This window comes from Podarcis cretensis (assembly GCF_951804945.1).
Source record: "Podarcis cretensis genome assembly, chromosome: 10".
NCBI classification, from domain to species: Eukaryota; Metazoa; Chordata; class Lepidosauria; order Squamata; family Lacertidae; genus Podarcis; species Podarcis cretensis.
In genome coordinates this window covers 50,403,904-50,427,999 of record NC_137179.1, presented here as the reverse complement: position 1 = coordinate 50,427,999, position 24,096 = coordinate 50,403,904, and the positions used below count along the sequence as shown (strand labels likewise).

Below are 24,096 nucleotides of genomic sequence, written 5' to 3'. Positions count from 1 at the left end.
CTTTGATTCACCCTTTTTTCGTTTTTAAAGCGGCGTGTCAACAGCTTGGACAGTGGCGCAGGCAGCACAAAGTTAACTCGGAAAGTTTGGCTCCGCTATTCTTTCCAGCTCCTTTGCAGGCCGTTCCGCGGAGTTATTTGGCTTGCACCATTCAGCTGGGTCTGATAGTGTCCTGTGCCTGGAGGAAAAAGTCTTCTTTCTAATCCTGAGTTGAAAGACCTCGCCGTTATTCTCTCCCCAGTGCTCGCCTCGCTCCCCTCCCTGCTTCCAAAATGCTGATCTGAGATTTGAACGGAACATCCGCAAAGAAAACTGACGGCCATGGGCGTTTTGATGGGCTTGGGAAAGAATGCAGTGTTGTTCCGGAATCTTTGGTTGTTGCTTTTATTATTTTTGTCTGGGAGTTGAAAGTTCAGTGATCATTTGTCACTTTTCCAGATAAATGTGAGTCAGAAAAGACGGAAGAATAAGCTGGGAGGATAAATGAGACCTAAAGGCATGGTTGTGGTTGTTTGTTTTTTGCAACAGATGATCTGGAAATACTCAATAGCGCCACCTTTCTCCCCGTGCGAAAGGCAATTCTTTAAAATACTGCTAGGATATATAAATTGAGGGTAACAATCCAGCAAAAGTCTCGACCAAGGCTGTAGTTCTCCTAACCCCACCTCCCTGGGAGTAAGCCCTACTGAATCCAACGGGACTTACTTCTGAGTAGATGGGCTGCAGACCTGACTATGGCTTCATTTAAAGCACACCTCCCACCCCCTAGAATCAAGGAAACTGTAGTTTACCCCTCACGGAGCTATAATTCCCAGCACCCTTAGCCACAATTTCCAGGATTTTTGGAGGAAAACGTTCTCTAAATGTATGGTGTACATACAGGCTGCAAGTCCCATTGAAATAAAAAAGATTTAGGTTAGTCACAAACCCGCTGCTGCTGTTTTAAATAACTATATCAGTAAATAAAGCAATAAAATGTGTTCTTTATTAAATCTAAACTGTCCTGTTCTGGAAAAGGACATGGAAGTAAGTTTAACAAAGAAGTAACATACAGGAACTGACAGTAGGAGAAAGATGCAGTTTGCTGTAGTGATGGAGCCAGCATTCCACCGTAGGTCCAGCGGGGAACACAATCTCTTGGGTTGCTGCGTTAAAAGCCACCCCCTGTGTCTCACTTGGACCTCACTGCTGGCATCAGCATCAAGAAGAAGCAGTTCTGCTTTCCCAGTTTTGCCATGCCTTAATTTGACGGCCAAAGCATGAGAGAAAAGGCATGATGAGTAAGGAAAAAATGTATTCTCTGTCTGTAAGGGGGAAAGTAGTTAACTGTCTCTCACAGATAAAACATAAGAGGGCTGTTTGCTTATTTATTAAGTTACATTTTTTTAATCAACTGTCTTTTCAAACAACCTGGGAGTTGGACTGCAGCCTAAGTCATGCTTAATTGTGAACCCATTGAAACCAAAGAGACTAACTTAGGCCCCACTGATTTCAAAGGGACTGGTTTAAGGATTACCAAGTGTGAAGTCCATTTCAATGGGCTTGTTCTAAGCATGACTTAGGCTACAGTCCAAACCCTTATATGCCAAGCTAATGCCATTTGGCATTGGGTCTGATCTGGGCCCGGTCACTGCACCAGCCTGGCACTGCCTACCCTCCCCACAACCTGCATTCCCTTCCCACTTTCCTTTGCTGTCAACCATGAGGGACAAGACTGCTGGAGCTACGATTGCTCTGCCTGTGTGGATTCAACCCTTGCTGCTGCAGGTGACATGTGATTAATGAAGAGCAAATGAACAGAACAATGAAAAAACAGTCTATTAAAGCTGCGTAAAAACTATGACTCACCAAAGAGACAAAACAGTACCAACTGAAGGTCGCATCGATCAACCATAACCAATTATACTCCATGTTAAAATGCCATTTGCTGCCATCAAAAGTGATGTAAAGAGGGACTCATCCAGCTGCCACAAAAGAGAAACTAGCAGAGTACCACTCCAAAACAACCTCTGAGGCACATTCAGCATACCCTCATAAATAGGCAGAGGCCGCATTCAGATGTACGGCTAAATCCTTGTTTAACATTACATAAATGAGCCTAGCCTCTTCCTGTGCTTCTAAGCTATTCCTTCTCCTCTTTGTGGCTTCCCACATGCCTAAGAAAAGGAATTTGGAAGTTTTTGCTTTCCCTTAACTGTGGTTTATAACTTTCCAGCCTTAGTTACAAATGTTTCTTTCCCCATAAAATTGTCACAAAAATTGCTTTTTGTAATTTAGTACACAAAAAAATGTTACTCCAATCTTCTCCTTCTACTTTGTAAAACGAACCTGGCATTTAACTCTTCTAAATTATAGTGCAGGTCTGTCTACGTAATTGACACGAGTCTTCCTTGCCATCATGAAACCGTTTACTTCTGCCTAAGTTGTCAACGGAAATAAAACGAAGCAAAGACAACAAACAACTGATGTGTGTGATATTTGCCGGTGATGCATGGAATCAGAAGAGACTGGGTATTAGGAGCTGTTCAGATTTATCAAAGGGATAGTGTGTGAATTATTTATCATCTTTGTTTCAAATTCTAATAAGGCAAAAGTCAATAGACATGTGATTGTATCTATTGCCATTTGTATTATGCTTAGGTCAAGTACCGTTTTTTGTTGAAATGTAGCAAAATTATATAGGCAACTATCATTGGTGTTCAGGAAGTCTTGTAGTTTATCTGTGTCAAACCTAAGTCTTGGTAAATGTCAACACAATTTTTTTAAGTGAGGTTGAATGTGCAAGCAATCAACCTGGTTTTAAAAAGACTTAAGGTACTTGGAAGTTCACATGAGCAAGTTCATTTTCCATAGCCTCTGAAATAAATTTATTGCCTTTGTATGTTCATTACATTTCTGCTCATTCTGATCATTGACCCTAATCAAATTGAAGTTGATTAATAGGGTGGGAGTTAGGTTTTAGTGTGTGTTCAGTTCAGGCTCTATAGAGCATGAGTAGGCAAACTAAGGCCCGGGGGCCGAATCTGGCCCAATCGCCTTCTAAATCCGGCCTGCGGACGGTTCGGGAATCAGCGTGTTTTTACATGAGTAGAATGTGTCCTTTTATTTAAAATGCATCTCTGGGTTATTTGTGGGGCCTGCCTGGTGTTTTTACATGAGTAGAATGTGTGCTTTTATTTAAAATGCATCTCTGGGTTATTTGTGGGGCATAGGAATTCGTTCACTATTTTTTAGTCCAGCCCCCCACAAGGTCTGAGGCCCCCTGCTGCAAAAGTTTGCTGACCCCTGCTATAGAGAGAAATGTAAAAATGAAACAGAGCTACAGTATGTTTCAGGAACTAAGTTGGCATGGCATCACTTCCTTCTTTGTGGGTTGAGTCAGTCTTCTGGTTTTATAATCGAATCAAGCTGTCTTCTTAAAAACTGTCCATAGAGAGAAAGTGAACTCATGGACATTTTGTTACTTGTTTATTTCTAAAATGTCTATGCTACCCTTCTGCATTGCTGCATTGCTTTCTCAATTGCTGTTGTTGTTGAATCTATAACATCAACCTGTGCTGTGTACTCCAGGATGTAATCCAGAAAGAAAGTGTCCCATTAAAATCAGTGTCTTTGAATGCATGATTTGCAACCAGGCAAACTGATACTTTCTTTCCCTCAAATTGTCATGGGTTGGTTGGACACAAAGGAATGGTGGGAGGAACCAGCTGTGGAACCACCAAGGCAAGAAAGCTCAGAGCCCAGGGAGTGATGGTGGGACAGTGATGAGAGGTCAGAGGGAGAAGACTGGAAAGAGGATATGGCAGAAGCAGAAGCAGAAGCAGGGCTTAGTGAGCAGGGAGAGTCTGTGGCAGAGAGGTCAAGAATTGGAAGCTGAAGTTAGCGAGGTCAAATTGAAATTAGAGCCAGAGATAAGTCAGGCTGGTGAAAAGTCATGGTTGTTTCCTCCTGCTGCTGTGACCAGCTCCCTCCCAGAACCAGGAGAGGCATGAAAAGGTCAAGGAGAGTTTGGCTGTACACAGACATACAGTCTCCAATTGCTTGGGGAAAGCTCTGGAGAGGAGGAGACATAGACAGTTGTGGGAAGGTGGGGACCTTTAGTCTTGGCAACTGATTTCCTGGAAGAAGACCCACCCGGAATAAGTTGCTGCTCATTAGGCCTGGCACTCAGAAAAGTCTGTGGAGATTGTGTTTTTGCTCATCGAGTGTTAACTCCAACTTTGGACCGTGTGATTACTGACCACCACACCCTGTGACATAACTGTAGCAGTTGTTGCTCAAGAAAAGTTTTGTGCCTTGGCATGGAAGGTTAATGCACATACCAGAAAGAAGAAAAACTAGGCAAGTTTTGTCTCCCTCCAAAAAGAACGGCAACAGAAAACTTCTGGCACTGTGTGTGTGTGTGTGTGTGTGTGTGTCCAGTTGCCACCTGGTGGCTAAAACCTATAATGACACTATCCACCTGTACTAGATTAACAGTGGAATAGCACGCAAAGCAAGTAGGGCCTAGATTAAGCTGGATCTCTAGCTTTCATGTGGTTTACTGTAAGGGGAACCCCCAGTACTGCTCTTTGCACAAGGCTGCCTAGCATTAAAAACTCAGAGCTACCAAGGAATGGTAGAATTATTCCTTTATTCCCAAGGAAGAATGTCAAATAATTGTGGCTCATGTGGAAAGGAAAATGGAAAAGTTATGGAACAACAGCAAAAAAATCAATAGTGAATTCTGTTGTGGTATCTATCGTTCTGAAATTTGTGTAAAAAATGTATATAAGACTTACCCCTTACCATCTTAGGGCCCAACCAGATGAGATGATGGAGATCAGTGGTACTGATGCTTTCTTCAAAGCTTCAAAGCAGCCATTGGTTGGGGAAGCGATTGAATTAGGCCTGTGGTGCTAGTTACTTTAATAATAATAATAATAATAATAATAATAATAATAATAATAATAATTTATTATTTATACCCCACCCATCTGGCTGGGTTTCCCCAGCCACTCTGGGCGGCTTCCAAAAGAATATTAAAATACTGTGACACATCAAACATTAAAAGCTTCCCTAAAAAGGGCTGCCTTCAGATGTCTTCTAAAAGTCTGGTAGTTGAAGTTGTTGTTAGTTCTGCAGGGCAGGAGCAGGAGATAGAGATACCTCTAATAGTGGATGTTATGAGCATTTGAGCAGGACTAAAGCGAGTACAAGTGGCTTTCTCTCTCCCTACCCCAAGGCTCAAAATTTATCTTGCTGATCATATTTTTAAAATTCTTACTATAGTTTTACAAGTACCTGGTTGTACAGTATTTTTTTCCTAGACAAGTTCCAGTGAAATAGATAGTTCCTAGATAGTTCTAGTGAAATAAAAATCTTCACTTGCTGACCTGAGTTGAGGTTCTGGTTGAATGAGGAATGCCACATTTTTAACAAGTAGGAAAAGATTTATGTCTGAACACTTATTTTAATTTCCCAAGCTTCTAGGCCCTAGAATTCTGGGTTACTTGGCAAAATACATTCTAGCTTCTCTGGGATAGAAATCTAATAATTTGCCACCCTCCTAAATTATTTATTCAGCAACTGTACAGGTGCAATAAAAAAAATGATCCATTATCCGTAACATAAATTTATTTTACAAGCAATTGCTAACTTCTTTAGTATACTCCTAGGAGTTTTTGTGTGTGAAATATGACACCCATAACATTAGGATGCAGCAGAGCATCTTCTTCAGTTACCTAGGATAGTTTAAGTCATGTTGTTTTCCTGTTTTTGCTTTATCTCTTGGATATTTTTATGTATGTGGCCTTCTTCAAGAAAACACCCATTTAGAATTCCTTTTCTGAAACTACTCAGTGTGTTGTTTTACATGCTAAAACTAAACCAGTCCAAGTTGTATTCTCTTCCAGTTATTTGTTTTCTTCATGTTCACACTAAAGAAAGTTATTTCTTCTACTATCTAACTGTCAAGGAGGTAGATACGCAACTAGTCAGCTAGAGAGAGTATTTCTAGAATTGTTGCCTTCCTTACAAGCAGAAAGTGGGACATCAAACTTTCCACGCACAAAAAGGCGAAAAGTACCACATTCTGAAGAATTGCACATGTTATCCTATAGGATTGCACTTCCTACCTTTCTTCCAAAGAGTTCAGGGTAATGTACATGGTTCTTATCCTTTCCAACCCTGTGAGGTAAGTTAGGATGAGACAGAAATAGCCAACATATGCCCTCCAGATATTGTCAGATTAAACTCCCATCAGCCCCAACCTTTGGTTATCCTGGCTGGAGCTTGATAACATCTGGAGGAACAATACTGGCTACCTTTGGAGTGAGACACAGTGACTGGCCCAAGTTCTCCCAGCAAGCAGCAGTCTCAGGACCAATTCATGTCTGGAACTGCTTTTCTGCATGGTTTGGTTCATTCTAATACTTGAATCCAAGAAGTAGTGCTATGCCAAAACCTATGCCATCCCCAGCATGCTTTAGAATTGCTTTAGAATTGAGAGCCAGTGTGGTGTAGTGGTTAAGAGCGGTAGTCTCGTAATCTGGGGAACCGGGTTCGCGTCTCCGCTCCTCCACATGCAGCTGCTGGGTGACCTTGGGCTAGTCACACTTCTCTGAAGTCTCTCAGCCCCACTCACCTCACAGAGTGTTTGTTGTGGGGGAGGAAGGGAAAGGAGAATGTTAGCCGCTTTGAGACTCCTTAAAGGGAGTGAAAGGTGGGATATCAAATCCAAACTCTTCTTCTTCTTTAGTATATAGGTGAGTGCAAAATTGAGCTTACTATATCACTGCAAGGTGGCCAAGGGTGTTGCGTGTGTCTCCCACCATCCCATTAAATATTTCTCCAGCACTCTGCAACTTCCCTGCCTCTCCAAACTCCCTGGTATAAAAAAGCCTCATGGTAGTCTTTATCTAGTGATGGGCTTTAACTAAAGTGCAGAAAACTTGGTAGGCTGTCAGGGTACATTCCAGACAGGAAGCCAAGGATTTGGGAAGGCTGCAGATTTAAGACCATCAAAGAGATGATTTATAGAATGAGAGAGAGGATACTCACAACCTCGAAATCTGTGTCGAAAGTAAAGTAAATGTGGATGACAAATCCACAAGTTTTCCCTCCCCTTTGATAATTTTCAAATGTAATTTCTTTTCTCAGTAATTGATGGAGAATAGTCACAAAAAATATTGGAAGAAATATTTGGCACACGGGCTGTACCCCAACAACACCTGGAGGGCCACAGGTTAGCCTTTTCTGGTCTACACCTAAACTCCCTATTCGTACTAGTGTTCAGATAACTGAGGTCCAGGCTATATTTGAGTTGATGTAATCTAAATCAAGAGAGAAGTTATCTAGGGCTAGTCAGTTTCTGTGGCCAATTCTCCATTCTTCATCTGCATTTGCTCTCTGCCTTAATTCTTTTGTTTAATCAAATTCAACATTTCTCCAGAAGCAGCACAGGGATATTTCGAAGATAAATACGTTAAAGGCTCTGGTTACTATAGCAATTGTGGGGGGCAAGAAGAAACAAATTGTACTAATGATCCAAATTGTCTTTATTACCCATCTCCCTCCATAAGACCAGACCTTCCTTATATGCCCCACTGGCAAAATCTAATATGTATTTTGGCAAGCAGCCTTGTCTGCTTTAGTTCTCGAGCAACTTATCTCATACTAATTAAGATTCTGAATAGAAGATTCATCTTTTTCATCTAGCCTATAGTTTTATGATAATATATTTATATCCTGCACATAGGCCTGCATGATAGCTTACGGTAATGCTAAATACTAATAAAATAATTAATAATACAATAAAATAAAATATTAGTGTCACAATAAAACAGGGAAGCAGTATAGAGAAAGCAAAATGGGAAAGAAAAACAGAACCATAACTAATATTAAACTTCCTGTTCTCACCCAAGGCATAGTGGAACAGGAAAGTTTTAATTTGTTTTCCAAAGACAGATAAAGAGTCCTGCGGCCTTTCTGATAAAAGAAACTCTGAAGTGAAAGTGCCACTAGAAAGAATATTTCACACCTAATTGCTGACAAACTAATTTCTGATAAAGATGGCATTGGGAGTAGGCTCTAACCAAATAACTTAACGTTCAGAAAAAAATCATGGCAGTCTCTGGTATATCCTAGCCAGGCTGGATGGGAAGGTGTATGGCAGCACTTTGAAGATTGTATCTAAACTCACCGTTAATCAGTGGAACTCCTTCAGCACTGGTGTAATGTGTTCTAAGGGGCCAACACGGGTTAACAGCAGTCCTGCTACATTCTGCACTACAGTGGTACCTCAGGTTACATATGCTTCAGGTTACATACGCTTCAGGTTACAGACTCCACTAACCCAGAAATAGTACCTTGGGTTAAGAACATTGCTTTAGGATGAGAACAGAAATCTGCTCCGGCGGCAGCAGGAGGCCCCATTAGCTAAAGTGGTGCTTCAGGTTAAGAACAGTTTCAGGTTAAGAACAGACCTCCGGAATGAATTAAGTACTTAACCCGAGGTACCACTGTAGTTTCCAAAGGGTGTTTGGATAAGTCATTTTGTAAAAAAAATGTACTTACCCAAGCAGGATTTGATTTAGTTACAGTGTATGTGTATGTATGGTCATTTAATGTGGGGTCATCTGATGTCCTGTTAAAAGTGTTGTGGGAGGCAGGAATTATTTGTTTGTTGTTTGTTTTTACTGTGTATTTTGTGGTTTTATATTATGAGATCTGTGTATGAAGGGCGTTATACAAATTCAATAAATAATACTAAAAATAATAATACTGCAATTTGAAAATACTTAGTATGTGCTAATGGCTGGTCATTGGCTGTTATGTCAGTACCTGAGACTGGTCTGAAAGCAAAGAGTAAGGTTACCTTAACTTCCATCACTGAGCTTCGGTATGCTGATGATAATGTAGTGTGTGCACACTCAGTGGATGACTTCCAAGTCATCCTAAAAATCTTTGCAGAAGCTTATGAAAAGATTGGCCTATTGCTCAACATCCAAAAAACCAAAGGGCTGCACCAACAAGGACAAAACAACCCCTCTGCAGTGCCATAAATCCAATTCAATGGTGTAATGTTGGAAAGTGTCGCTCACTTCTACCTGGGCTGTTATCTTTCCACAAGAGCTGACATTGATGCCGAAATCAAGCATCGCCTGAGCTCTGCGAGTGCAGCTTTCTCCTGATTGAAGTGCAGAGTGTTTGAGGACTGAGACATTTGCAGGGAAACCAAAATGCTTGTATACAAAGATATTGTACTACCAAACTTATTGTATGTTTGTGTAACATGAACCACTTATAAACGCCATCTCCAAGTCCTTGAAAGATTCCATCAATGGTGTCTCCAAAAATTTTTACACATCACTTGGGAAGAAAGGCGAACTAATGTAAAAGCAATGATTCTTCAACATCAACTTTGTTGGACTGGTTATGTTGCTCAGATGCCTGATTATCGTCTTCCAAAGTAACTACTCTATTCCGAACTTAAAAATGGAAAGTTTAATGCCGGTGGTCAACAAAAGAGGTTTAAAGATTGTCTCAAGACAAATCTAAAAAAATGTAGTGTAAACACCGGCAATTGGGAAACACTGGCCTGCAAGCGCTCCAATTGGAGAACAGCCTTTACCAAAGGTGCCATGGGCTTTGAAGATGCACAAGCTCAGGACAAAAAGGAGAAACGTTCTAAGAGTTTGGCAAACCGTCACTATGAACAACTCCCACTCGGAAACCTATGTCCCTACTGTGGAAGGACGTGTGGATGCAGAATTGTTAAGACTGTGTTCATGGAAAACCATCTTACTCGGCTACAAATGATAGAAGAAGAAGAAGAAGAAGAAGAAGAAGAAGAAGAAGAAGAAGAAGAAGGAGGAGGAGGAGGAGGGCTGCTATGTAAGTACCTGGGACTCGTCTGTTGGAAAGTGGTTGGTTGGTTGGTTGGTTTTGCAATATTGAGAGTACAGTGGTACCTCTAGTTGCGAACTTAATTTGTTAATTCTTAACGGAGGTACATTCTTAACCTGAAACTGTTCTTAACTAGAGGCGTGCTTTCACTAATGGGGCCTCTTGCTGCCGCTGCACCACCGGCACACAATTTCTGTTCTCATCCTGGGGCAAAGTTCTCAACTCGTGGTAACTCTTCCAGGTTAGCGGAGTTTGTAACCTGAAGCATTTGTAACCTGAGGCGTTTGTAACTCGAGGTACCACTGTATTGTAAATTGCGCTTCTGATTGGCTCATTGGGCAGAAATTATTAATTATGCATTGGACAGGAAAAGTGGCCTGATTGGCGGGGAGGACTCTATGTCTCTCAAATCTGATTGGTTGGTGGACAGACATAAATAGGCCTAATCTACTCATATTGAGAGAGTCTGCTGACCAGATATGAAGAAGACAGAGGGTGAGACTGGCTGAGAAGAAGCAGCTGGAGGCCAAAGGTGAAGCAGATGGGAAAGAGACTATCCAGGCTGGAGGAAGCTGAAAATCATAGTCTGCCTTAAAAGAGCAAAATCATTAACCTTAAGCTGAAGATGGGCAGTGAGGTCATATAAGACAGTAAGAAGAATTCAGCAAGGAGCTGACTAGAACTGCTTGTAAGCCTGGCTCAAAGGTGGTCCACAGTAGCTAGTGGCAAGGCTGACTGGGGAAGAGGGGCTAAGGGTAATCGCCATTACGTTAAAAAGTGTTAGGAACTAAAGTGCATCAGCCAGGTTCATGGAAACCTCTGTAACCCAGTCAGTTTTTAGATACAGCAACTTTATTACAGCATATATAAGTAACCCTTAAAGAAGCAGCAACAAATTGAAGCATGGCATTCACCTTATCATATCAGAACTTCTATTAATCCGTACTTCTATCAGAAAGGGTTAATAGAAAAGTAAGCTATACAGTATGCAGCTCAAGAAAGATATCTTAAATGCAGTTTCTTGCCTTTGGGAAATATATCGCCCCCCTCCCAAAGACATAACTGAGGAAACATACTGTAGTCTTATCTGTGCTAAGTCTTGGACATGATGAGTTAATACTGCATCTGGCCTTTAAACTATGTTGGCATCTTTTTCTGTTTTATTTCCATGCTGAGATATTTTCCATCTGTCTTTTATGGACACGTGCAGGACTCAAGTTCCCCGAAACTGCCAGTTTTATCTCAGGAATGTCACTGTTTTTCTTCATTTCTGTGTGTATGTTTAGTAACCAGCTACGTATTAATTAAGGAACATTTCAGTCAACCCTTGTCTTCAGCAGCGAATGCAAAATGAATGTCTGTTGAAGAGTAATTGCAGATGGGCAAGAGGGCGATTCAATTGCAGTTCAAGCAAAACATATTAAGCTACAGCATATGCACAGGAGAAGGGTTAATATGCAACTTCCTCTGCCACACTATTAAAGTACCGGGCTCATGCTAGAATACTAATTGAAGTGACTTGCTGGCACAAAAAGCAAAGGCAAGAGCCAAAAAAGCAAACAAAAGGAAATCCTTCTGTACTACACTTGTTCCTTTTTTATTATTCAGTGCAGCTCTGATTTATATTGAACATTATCTGGGCCATTTCACACCCGCAAATGCCGCTAATATTCTGCATGTGATATGAAAGACCATAGGAAGGAGTGCTTGTGTGAATCAGCAAGAGCACAGAATAACTTCTGGCGGTGCCATTTCTGTCTGGTTTAGATCATAAAAATAGCTATGCACTGCTCCTTGTGATCTAGCTCTTAATACCCAGCGTTTATAATTCAGCTTTTAAGAGTGTAACAATTGCATTGGCATGGTCAGACTAAAGTTCCATTCATTCAGTCTCCTTGCCCATAGCAAGCCTCCATGATGGTAGCCTTCCTTTGTTGTTTGTTCTCAGCATCTTACGCTACTTCAGTTATTGCAATTGAAACCTATTCCTCCATAAGGGACATGGGTGGCACTGTGGTCTAAACCACTGGGCCTCTTGGGCTTGCTGATCAGAAGGTCAGCGATTTGAATCCTCGTGATGGAGTGAGCTCCCATTGCTCTGTCCCAGCTCCTGCCAACCTAGCAATTTGAAAGCACATCAGTGCAAGTAGATAAATAGGTACCGCTGCGGTGGGAAGGTAAATGGTGTTTCCGTGTGCTCTGGTTTCCATCACGGTGTTCTGTTGTGCCAGAAGCGGTTAGTCATGCTGGCCGCATGACCCGGAAATCTGTCTGTGGACAAACGCCAGCTCCCCCAGCCTGAAAGCAAGATAAGCACCGCAACCCCATAGTCACTTTTGACTGGACTTAACCTTCCAGGGGTCCTTTACCTAGTCATCCATGAATTTGTCTTAATCCCTTTAAATCCACCTGAGTCCCATTTCAGATGTTGCAGTAACACAGTAATCCTTATTTCCAGTGTGGCTAAAATCGCCACCTTCAGGTAATAATTTTTAAGGGGCCATCTGGATGTCATTCCACAGCACTCCCACAGAAGGGCATCTTCATGCAGTGCTGGCTTCAGGATTTGTGGGGTCCAACATCGACAGTAAGGAGTACTTAGGAGTGCTGTAAGGAAACCTGAGTTACTTCTTAGCATAGCAAATGCTCATCAGGTTTCTATAGCATACTAGCGAAACTCTTTCAACAGAGTGATAACATATACCAGGGAAGGGCAAGAGAAGGACATCTGTACACATAGCCTTTCCCTTGACATACAATAACTATGAGATAATTTTTAGAAACCTTAATTCTAACATTATTATGTTTGGTCTGGGAACTTGCCCTTTCATGAGAACTGATGGTATGGGATCATTTAGCCAACCTGCCTTGCGAACAGAGATTTTGCAAGAAAAAACACGGGAAAGGAATAAGATGAAATGAAGTTTCCACTGCCATAGAATCATAGATTGTATGTAAAGCTGGAAGGGACCCTGATGATCATCTACTTCAACCCCCTGCAATGCAAGAATATTTGCTGTCTCATATGGGGATCAAACCTGCAACTTTGGTGTTATTGGCACCACACTTTAACCAACTGGGCTATGCACATCATGAGCATGTTTAGAACACAGAAAGTGGAAGCTCAGCTGTTTGTAGCCACCGGCATTAAACTTGTCTCATACAAAAATTGAACACGATCAATCCACCGTTCATAATTTTACTAGCTTCCCTCACCACTTTTTAAAACAAAAATCAAAATCAGGACCTTCAGGTGAATGTCTGAGACACTCTCCCATAAAGGCCAAGCGTGCCGTTTGCCAGTGCTGCTGGATTCAAACCAAGTGGTGTTTCAGTGGCCAGAAGTGCTTTCCACCATCTTTAGCTGGTACACAAACTGCAGCCCTATCTGGAGAGAACTGACCTTGCTACAGTGTGATGCACAACACAAGGGCCTGTCTTTAAAAACATTTCAGAAACTCAGAATTTCCCAGAATCCTTGGAAGCTAGGCAGTCAACGCCTGAAGCACCATTGTCATATTAGTGTGCTATGTACTGGTGTGTTTCTGGGCTCAATTTAAAGTGCTGCTTTTTTACTTTGAAAGCCCTCAGTTTGACACTGAGTTCCTTTTTGGACTACCTGCACTATCCTGCCCACACTTTAGGATCTGATTCAGAGGCTCCCTGACATATTCACCTTTTAGGTTGCTTAGGTGGAAGTCGACAGGAAAGAGAGGTTCTTCTCTATGGTGCCTGCATGACTTTGGAATTCCATTCCATCAGATCTGTGCAAGGTTACTATGCTGGAAGGATTTCGGAAGACATTGAAGCATCTCTTTTTCATTTGTTGTTCTAGGAGTGATGTTTTACTGGCTGGGTGATGACTTTGGGTGTATTTTTTAAGAAGAGTTTTCCATAAGAACCTTAAGCTTTTTAAAGCTTAAACTTTTTGTACTATTGTTTGCTTTTCATGCTGTTTTGTGTTTGTAAACCATTCTGGCTGGAAAATGCCTCCAAAAGTGGCCTGAAGTGTTGTTGTTTTCAAATAAACAACACAGCGCAACAGGGTATATCCCATTTTATTGTGAGAAAATGTCATTAAGTATAAACAATGTACTTGGATGCTGTAAGGTTGCCATGGGTTTGCAGAATAGATTTAGTAACATGTGAATCCCAAGCAGAATGTGTAAAGGGTTTGTATTGGGGGTTTTGATTATTGATTCTGTTGTATCTTATATCAGGCATACACAGGACTTGAGCAGAGGGAAGCTGTCCGTCAAGATTAGCTGCTAATCCCAAGCTCTGTAGCACAGCAGAAAGAAAAGCTGTTTCATCTTATTTGTGCTGCAGTGGTTTCCTCTGTGTATATATCTGTTGGCAGGTTAGCATCTAAGTGTAGATCTGTTTTACAGATACATTATTCAACAGTTTCCTGACCCATAACCATTTAAATGGATCTAAAATGTGAGATAGTTCCCATAGCAATGCCCCTGAGTTTGCTTGCAGCTGTAATCATTATTTTTGGCAGGTTTACTTTTCCAAATACAATGCTACCTATAAAAAATGATGCATGTAGCATATGAGAAATATGATGAATTGTTCCATCTAAGCAGCCTGTCTAGTGGGACACAGAGGTGTCATTCATCAAAATATTCTCCTCAAATCATGGCAATTCCCCCCCAGGTCAACTGTACAAACTCACAGTCAGCTTCAAATAGCCCCAAATGCCCGCATTCAGAGTGCAGAGCCTGTTATGTAGCTTATCTCAGAGTGTTTCATTATTTCTGGTTGCAAGTGAGGAAGAAGCACATCACTATTTCTAGAACTCAGGATGTGTTTATATATTAGCCATGCAACTGTATGACCTGTGCTCGACTATATAGTCAAATGTATATTAGAACAAGGACCATGGTTAAAAATTAACAGCATTGAAAGTGCACTAACAAGAACAATATGGAGTTGTCACCATTAAATAATTCTTGCCACCATATGCAATTTTACAATCTCCATAGTTGGTTTGGAAGAGAGAAGAAGGGAAAGAGAATGGAGCCCCCACAAACCTAGCAGAGTTTTTTGAGTGGGGGTGGGGGGACTGAGTCTGTAATCCATATACTAAAAAACAACAACTTATTCTCTAATTCTTCATCTTATAGTTTTTCACAAATATGAGAAATTTAGTTAAGATTCCCATGTTACAGGTAAGAAATTGTGGTTGAGACACAATGGCTTATACATAATAGGTCAGTGGATAAAGTGGGATTTGAATCCTGGTCTCTTGTAGGGGAAATAACAGCCTATCAAAATATTTCTGCCCGGAAATCAAAACACTACAGGACATAACCACAATGTAAGCCTCCAAAAGACATCTTCAATGTTACATTGTCAGAAGAAGAAAGTAGCTTACTTGTTTGGCTATATGGTATAACTGTGTTACTAATATTTGCAAGTCATGTTTGTAAAGTGGTACCAACCCAGCCATGTTTGTTACAGTTTTTTTGTGCAGAAAAAGCTTGCAAGTCTAAATTGTTTGGAGAGAGGGCCTCTTCTTCATGCTGCAAATATAATCTGTTGATTGTTTTATGTCCAAATTGGCGGGCGGGGGGGGGGGATAATCCCAAAATGCATAAATCCTTAAATCAAAAGAGAATAAGTGTTCTTTTACACATGCTAGCAAAAAACCACACAAAAAAACCACTGGTCTTTTGAGTATGCTGTGTCCACTGTTAATTTATTTCATGTGGATTAGATGGTGCAAATTAGAGCACTGTCATTTAGAGTTTACATTGTATACTTTCCCATCTTATGTCTTGTCATCATCATTCTTCTGAGCTCTGTAACTGAAAAGGAAGAATTTGGGAACAACTTCTCCCCGCCCCCAGTTTCTTGTAGAGCGGTATATTCCCATGTTAATCCGGTCAGTCGGGTTTTTCAAGATGTTGGGACACTTTGCTTGCTAAGAAAGAATTTGTACAAAGCTTCTTGAGATAGAATAAACACCTTGCTATTTCCATTTAGGAAATTTGCTTCATTCTCCCCTCCTGCATTCCCACCGTTGATAGGGCAAACAAACACCAGTTGTTTTCAAGGTGAAATTGTTGTCCTTGAACAAGAGTAGGAAAGAGCAGCCGTAGCTTGTGTAGGACTCTGCTTCTTAATAGGCAAAAGTGAATCACATCACCAGCCACCCAGTGCTGCCAAAAGAGCTTAATTCTGGAGCCACATGGAAGAACAGCAGCCAGGTAAGAAAAACAGCTAATGGAACTGTAAGGAACGGAAGGCTCAAGAAGAAAGTGCATGCTTGATTGAGAGGCAGCAAACCTTTTTATGTTATATGCAGGAGTTTCAAAGGGAATGGAGTGGTGGGATTTTTCCAGAGAACAATATGGAAGGAAGCGGTTTTTGAAGGGACTCAATCCAGAATCCACAAAACTTGCTGCACAGCTGCAGAATTAACAGTAGTAAGTTAAGCAGCAGAAAGGTCATAATGTGAGCTGTAATTGACAAATTGCTCATGTGTGTTTGTTAATCACACATTTAAGCATGCAATATTTATACTGCTTACCACTGGGGCCGAACTGAGGAAAACAGCCTGGGAAAGAAAGATGCAGAAGGGAAGGACTAGTCATGTAGAGAAATGCAGAGTTCTTAATTCATATCACATAGCATCTGAATAATAAATAAATAGAAACATTCAATTAAATATCAGATTGCTTTTGGAAGATTTTTCTGAAACGCAAGAAGAGATATTTCCCTTCCAACATGGTTTAGAGCAGACCTTCTTCCTCAATGACATGTTCAATGTTTCATGAAAAAGAAGGGAAGCCTGAAAAAGAAGCAATTTTTGTCTTTTCTACATGTATATTTTTGCTTGAAGTATGCCTTAATGCTAATCTAGGGAGGTGTCCACGTAGCTTTTCATTGTTTTCAATCTTTGTTGAACTTCAAGGGTGGAGCTTAATAGTACATACATCCTTTCCAAGCATGTTCTTGGCACGTTTGATATAATTAAAGTAGCAGTTTCTGTGATCTAATAGCGGTAGGAACTCTCAGAGTCATGTTCAGAGAGTAGCTTCTGGTATGAGGCAGGCTCAGGCATGTATGTTTAACATTCTTGTCAAGTGCAAACTTACAGCCGAACCAAATGTTATGCCATAACATAAATAACAAAATTCCAAGGGCCACTTTAATGTGGTGGGGATGGTGGAGATGACGTATTTCTGTTTTGCCCTGACTCACCTTCAGTAGTCTGCTATTTTAATCCGCCGCCGCCCCCATCTTCTCCCACCTTTTTCCCAGGGTACCTTGGTGTTACTTTAGGATACATATCTCTGCACTACTTAAGCTTTCCCTCCTGCTATTTGGCACATGGTATGATTAAATGCATGAAATCCAGTAGGTGGGCTCCCACAAGGCAAGACACAGTAATAACAGCAAGAACCTTTATTGAACTACATACTGTAACTGGGAAACAGAGGCAAAGCAACTGCTTATATACACTTCTGAAAGCCTGGGCCACTCCCACTCCCAGCAGGGCCATAGCTAGGGGGTGGTGAGGTGGGCCCCTGCTGGGGGCACAGGTGAGGGCCCCCTCAAAATCGGCTTTAAAATATGTCCACAAATATGTCTGTAAATAAAAATATTCATTATTGCCTCATAAGAAAAGGTTTTAAATAGAGGGTGAATTGAATAAATGGAGGGGGGTTGGAGGAAGAGGCAGAAGGAAGAGCTAATTTGTCCATGGTTAGGGGGTGCAATCTGGACGGTTCTGCCACGGGTGCAAGATCATCTAGCTACAGGTTTCACTCCCAATGTGATTGGCTGTCTAACCTTCCAAACTGCGAATCCGACTCAGAGTTCAAGGGCCAATGGCAGAGGCCCAAATCCTGAAATGTTCTGTGATTGGACAACATGTAGCAAATCAGAACACAGGAGCTCAGAATCCTTAGTCCAGATTCCAGCTCAGGTAAACACAGACCACTGAATATATAACACGAGCTACCAACTGTTGCTTCTGGGAAGGCGGGTGGAGTAAAATGATGTCTTTTTCAAAGTGGCCTAAGTTGCTTTAGGTGTCTAAAAGTTTTCACATTTCACAGAAGCAGTTTACCTTCCTTAAAAAAAATAAATCAGTGTTGTTTAGTCATTTAGTCGTGTCCGACTCTTCATGACCCCATGGACCAGAGCACACCAGGCACTCCTGTCTTCCACTGCCTCCCACAGTTTGGTCAGACTCATGTTTGTAGCTTCGAGAAATCAGTACTTGATAGCAATTGTTTAACAGTGCTAGTAGAAAATATACTGTGGGTATTCTGCAGTGCTGAAAGGATCCTTTTTAAGATTCATGGTTTATATTATAAACTTACTAAAAGGTTTCTCCTTAAATTCCTTTTTAAGGTGGGGGGGGAGGCTTTTAAAATGTTACGCTTTCAAAGCTCTCACTATAATTCCCACATCTGCACCAAACTCTACTCTTAGTTTGAGAGCCAACCAATTGAGATCATTGAACACGACCAACATTTTAAGTTATGACTCATATTTTTGAAATTTAATGTTGGCGGAAAATTGCTTGAAATATTTTCTTGTTTCCCTCCCTGGAGCAAATATGACACCACCCCCACAACAACAAGCAGGAAATGGAATTATCCACATCTGGAAGAAACGTTAAGAAGCTTAAACAATATGAAGAGTAGGTTGCCACAACCTGCATCCCTAATCCTAGATATGTTTTATAAGTTATACTAGGCTATAGTTTCTGCCCAGTTCGCATGGCAAGTTTTTATTATACAAATCCCTTTGTGCAAAGCAGTTTCTACACAATTTCAAGCAATTTTATCTAGGCCAGCAAAAAGCCATATCAATTAAAACATGATTTGAAATGTCTGCAAACTTTTGCAGAATCTTCCCCTCTCTGTAGCTCATTTTGGTACACAGAGTGTCCACTGGGATGTTTTTAGGTTGTTATCTAGAGGACCTGAACCCTGAATCTTCTGCCCTTTCCTTCTTCTTTTTAATTACAAAAAAAAAAATACTTACAGGGAGGCTAGGCAGACTGCAAAGTGCAAGGCAATCACAACCATAATTTCTTCAAAAATCTAAATTTACACAAATTTATTAGCAAAATTAAGTCTTAAGTCAATGCTTTGAACCTTTTAAGTACCTGGCGCCCCTATGTGGGATACTAAAAGTGATATCAAACCAGCTGCACTATTTCATAGAATCATAGAGTTGGAAGGGACCATGAGGATTACCTAGTTCAACCCACTGAAATGCAGGAATATGCAGCTTGTCGCATACAGGGATCAAACCTGAAACCTTGGTGTTATCAGCACCTTGTCTAACCAACTGAACTACTCATATCTCCACAACAGAGGTATTCCTCTGTGCATAACAATTCCCATGGATTGCATGCAAAATCCCTCCGTCTGAATTTTTCATGGACAATTACATTACTTTCCTTTAAAACTACGTGTGACTTGTGGCTCAGTCTTTCAAATGCTATGACAGCAATTGCATAGTGTTATCAAGAACTATGACTGTGAAAAGTTACATAATGTTACACCAGTGCTGCAGGTAAATATACACAAACACAAGTGTTTAACAGTGCACACCTGTGCACCAGCAGTAGGAAACTGGAAACAGAAGACTGTTTTCAAGTTTAATGGTGGTGGTATATTTTCAGGAGAAGATCACAGCTGTGTATGGAAAGGTTAACACTTTCATTCCCTGCCACAGTTTGAGCATCTTCTCCTACCAAAAATGGTGCTGCAAATGGATTTGAAAACAGATGTCTACGGGTGCCAGTGGTAGGCTGGTTTTTTGAAGCCTGATCTGATCTTCCTTCCCTACTTGCAGTCTCTGTGAAGATCACACACACACACACACTTCCCTCTGGCAAATAGAGTTGAAAAACGCTGAAATGCTTTTGTTCGAAAGCACGTCAAGTGCAAGTAGATAAATAGGTACCGCTCCGGTGGGAAGGTAAACGGTGTTTCCGTGCGCTGCTCTGGTTCGCCAGAAGCGGCTTAGTCATGTGGCCACATGACCCGGAAGCTGTACGCTGGCTCCCTCAGCCAGTAAAGCAAGATGAGCGCCGCAACCCCAGAGTCGGCCATGACTGAACCTAATGGTCAGGGGTCCCTTTACCTTTACCTAATTGCTGGAGTGGGGAAAAGTGAGACTTTTACATGCCTGATATATGTGTGCATTTGCGGGGGGGGGGGTATGTGTTGTGCATGTGCGCACTTTGTGTATGTGTGAGAGAAAGTGTGGGGTGTGCCTCTTGTTCTGATCACACATACCACAGAGATGTGACCTATGGAGGGTTGGCCAAGAGGGAATGCAAAATTGCTGCTTATCCTTGCTACACGTGTTTTCTCAGATGCCATCTTATGTGCAGTGGGGCTTACTCCATCATAATGGTGTTTATAACTGCAGCCTAAGACTAACACACTGACCTGTTGCAAAGGGCATGTATTTTGAAAGCAAGTTCAATTGCTCATGCTTTATATGAACCTTGAGTTGAATCAGAGTGCCTTGTAGTGTTTGGGGGGTTTACACAAGATGAGATAGGATCTTTGCAAGTTCCCTATCCCACAAAATCCCCTAAGGCTTGTGGCACTTTGTCTCCTTGCTTGCAAAAAAACCAAAACACCACAGACCTTTTCTTTCTTTCTTTCTTTCTTTCTTTCTTTCTTTCTTTCTTTCTTTCTTTCTTTTGCAAAAAAGCAAAACCATTCTAATAAGGAAATGTCCTTGGTCAAGCTGGGGCTGGGGGAGAGGAGTGAGGAGGATAGCCCAATGTGACGGACACAGGTCTAGCATTTAATCAGAGGGAATTATTTCACTGTGGCTGTCTAATCACAGTGGTTTGTGGAAAGGATGTTGATGGGAATAAACACATTGGACTCACATGCTTGTTGCTCTTTTCTCAGTTTTGTCTCTCTTGAGTAGGACACATAGAATAGTTTTGTGGTGGACTAGGAGGCACCCCTCCCCTTACCAAATATGGACCCAAACCAAATATTGATGCCTAATAATTGCCTGTTTAAACCCTTACCTTGCCATCTTCTGTGGGTGTTTTGTTACATAATGATCTGCATATTTTCTTGTTTATCCTTCGTTTGTCTCCATGGGATATGATGATATAAATAAATAAGTGGAAATTTAAGAGTAAACTGAAATTTTCTCAGTGCAATGCAGAGCCAATAGTAATTAACCAAAACTCTGATGAGTCATATTGCCCTGTGATTTACTCTGAAAGGAAGAAGGAATTCACAAAAGAGAGAGTAGGAAAGGGGAAGAAGGAAGTGAACTGTGATCCATGAAAGCTTATGCCACAATAAGTATTTAAAGTACTGCTGGACTCTCAGTTGTTTTTGCTGCAAAAGACTAGCCGTCTAGAAATAATTACGGTTCAGAAAAAACAGCAGCATTACTTTTACTCTTGCCCAGAGTTATGAGAATCTGTTTCTCAAGCAAGATACCAAGTGAGAATTAAACTGAGCACATGCTTAAAATCAGTGCTTTCCCATATATATATATATATATATATATATATATATATATATGGACACTCTCATTTTCTTACTCATATTGAAATACTGCCCCTCAATGAGGCCAAACTTCGATTCAAAAAATGTTTAGGGGTATGCATACCCCCAGAAAAAAAAAGCACTGCTTAAAATATAGCCTTTGTTTTACCACAAATTTTCACCATGAAGCAGTAGCGTGCTCACTGAACTCTGCAGCCAAACTAATAATTCATCCTGTTACAAACAACTATATCACTGGTTTCACATCAATCTTATTGTAAGATAAATGTGCTTTATCTACCTTTACATCACTTTTTATGGTACAATAATGTTTCCAGAAGGCACACCTATGTTCAAAAAAGTCTCCTGGGGATGACTGCCCATCTGTATTCTTAAAACTACATTTACTGGATAACCAACATAGTCCTGTCCATATGTTTTGAACTACAGCTCCCATAATCCCTTATTATTGGCCATGCTGGCTTAAAGCAAAATTGGGCTTTATATATTTATAGGGAACTGAGACTGATGTAGGAACATAATCTGGGTTCATGAACCTAATGTAGCATATTATGTTCTTAACTCTCAGTGGTAGGAATGAAAGGGCAAAGCTGAGAATTTCACCCCAAAATGAAGAAGATGTCACAAAATTGAAGGCTGTAACTAAACCATCTCTTCTGTATTGTTTTAGTCTTGGAAGAAGTGGAACAAGATGTCTTTCAGAGCTATGGAACAATGCCCAGCCAGCAACCACTGCATAAGCCAGAATGGGTAGGTGCAACTTCAACAAGTGTTGTTATCTTTGCTTTCTTCTCCAAAGCCTTTTCTGTGGGGGCCCCATCACCACCACTATTTGTGGAATATTGTCCCCTTTCATGGGAGGAATGGAGGGTATGGAGTTATGCAACTGCCAAGCCAAGAAGATAAGTAACTATGCAACCTTCAGAATACATCTGAAGTACTTCCCTGTGTAGGGAAGGTTTTTTTTTAAAAAAATGTTTAATGTTTTATTACATTTTTATATATGTTGGAAGCCGTCCAGGGTGACTGGGGCAACCCAATCAGATGGGTGGGGTAATAATAATAATAGGACACCTCTATATTCATCAGAGAAATATTGGAGTGTATGTGCATGTGTTCTGGCAAGGAGAACAATAAGTAGTATTATTGTGGCAGCAATTCTGGCAGTGGTGGCAGAAGAAAGGAAAACATAGTCACACTGGGGTTTTCAAGGATACTGGAGACACTGTGCCAAGAGCCCTCAGAAGTCTGGAGCCTGAAGAGAAGGAGAATTTGCAGGGCCATTCTCACATGACACTTTGATTTGTTCTATGATCTCCCTTTACTGAAGAATATATTGAGACTTCAGAATCTTCATTTCTGAAGGATGTGCTAGCAGGCTTAGGGAATTAGATGTGGCAGCAATGGACTGAAGATGAACCCAATTGTATTTGACCTTTGACCATCCCAGAAATACTGATAACCATGGTAATAAGAGGAATATAAATGAGAATAGAGACACTCACATGCAAGAATTACATAAAGAAAAATAAATTAATGGTACTGTATGATCAATTACTGCTTTGCTTTCACAGGGTTTAGCTATGTTGATGTATCGCAATAAAACCAACTGCCTCATTGACCAATAAAGCTTATACCACAATAAACCACTTAGTCTTTAAAGTGCCACAACAGGATTTGTTGTTTTATCTTGTTTTGCTTATGCCACACAATATCAACCCCCTTATAAGGCCCCCATGGGCTACATAGGAAAGTACACAACAACATTCATGCTAATTCTACGTTCTTAGGATAATTAATAGCTGGTTAATTATTCAGGAATAACTATGTCAATAACATGCAGTGCTTTAGTTTTAGAACAGATTATGTGGTCTCTTTTCATTCAGTAACATTGCCAATTAACTGTTGTAAGGCTGTATTCATATAATACATGAGTAATTAGCAAGTGCTGCACATTATAAGCCCAAATTGGAAATGGAAGTGAAAGATGGAAGGAGGCCTTAGGGTTTTGGCTGAGTTTAAAGTAACTTCATATTATCATTATCATTATCATTATCATTATTCCTATACCACCCAAGGACCACAGGGCATTTTACAATATAAAACCACAAAAATGTATACCATAGTAACAAGCGAAAACAATAAGACCCACCCTAATTGTTTAAAAGGCCATAGAGAGTTTCATTAGCCAAAGGCCTGAGCAAAGAGGAATGTTTTTGCCTGTCACCTAAGGATATGCCACAAAGACACAGGTGAGCCTCCCTAGAGAGAGCCTTCCACAAATGGAGAGCCACCACCGAAAAGGCCCGCTCTCGTGTTGCCACCCTCCAGACCTTTCATGGAGGAAGCACATAAACAAGGGCCTCAGATGATGATCGCAGGGTCAAGGTCAATTCCTATAAGGTGTCAGTAACATGGATCACCCAAGTGCAGGGAAAGAGGCAGACTCAGAAACTGAGCTAAGTGAGTGAGAGAGAGAGACTCTGCAGGTAAAAACTGGCTGACAGAGCCGAGAAGGCGTAGTTCGACCCCCCTTCCTGAAGAAAACACTGTCAGCTCTTAAAAAGTGGGAGAGTTAGGAGTCAGCCAGAGCATTGCTAGGCAATCAGCAGATAAGCAGATGACTGAGAGTGTGTTGAGTGGAAGTGCAGAGGGGGAAGGCCAGCTTCTCAATCCC

The 24,096-nt window shown here is 41.0% G+C and overlaps 1 protein-coding gene across 2 annotated transcripts in view; it reads left to right on the top strand.

The window, feature by feature from the left end:
* The window catches only part of ANO6 (anoctamin 6), a gene marked incomplete at its 3' end in the record, with an annotated part of 65,261 nt that overhangs the window by 583 nt on the left and 40,582 nt on the right, over window positions 1-24,096 (top strand). Inside the window, exons 1-2 of one of the 2 annotated variants that reach the window (XM_079994138.1) lie at window positions 15,791-16,106; window positions 22,090-22,169. In XM_079994138.1, the coding sequence (XP_079850264.1) occupies window positions 16,088-16,106; window positions 22,090-22,169 (99 nt within the window). In that variant the 5' untranslated portion in view covers window positions 15,791-16,087. Of the gene's footprint in view, window positions 1-15,790; window positions 16,107-22,089; window positions 22,170-24,096 lie in introns of those variants that run through there. The other variant, XM_079994137.1, reaches the window with a different exon arrangement.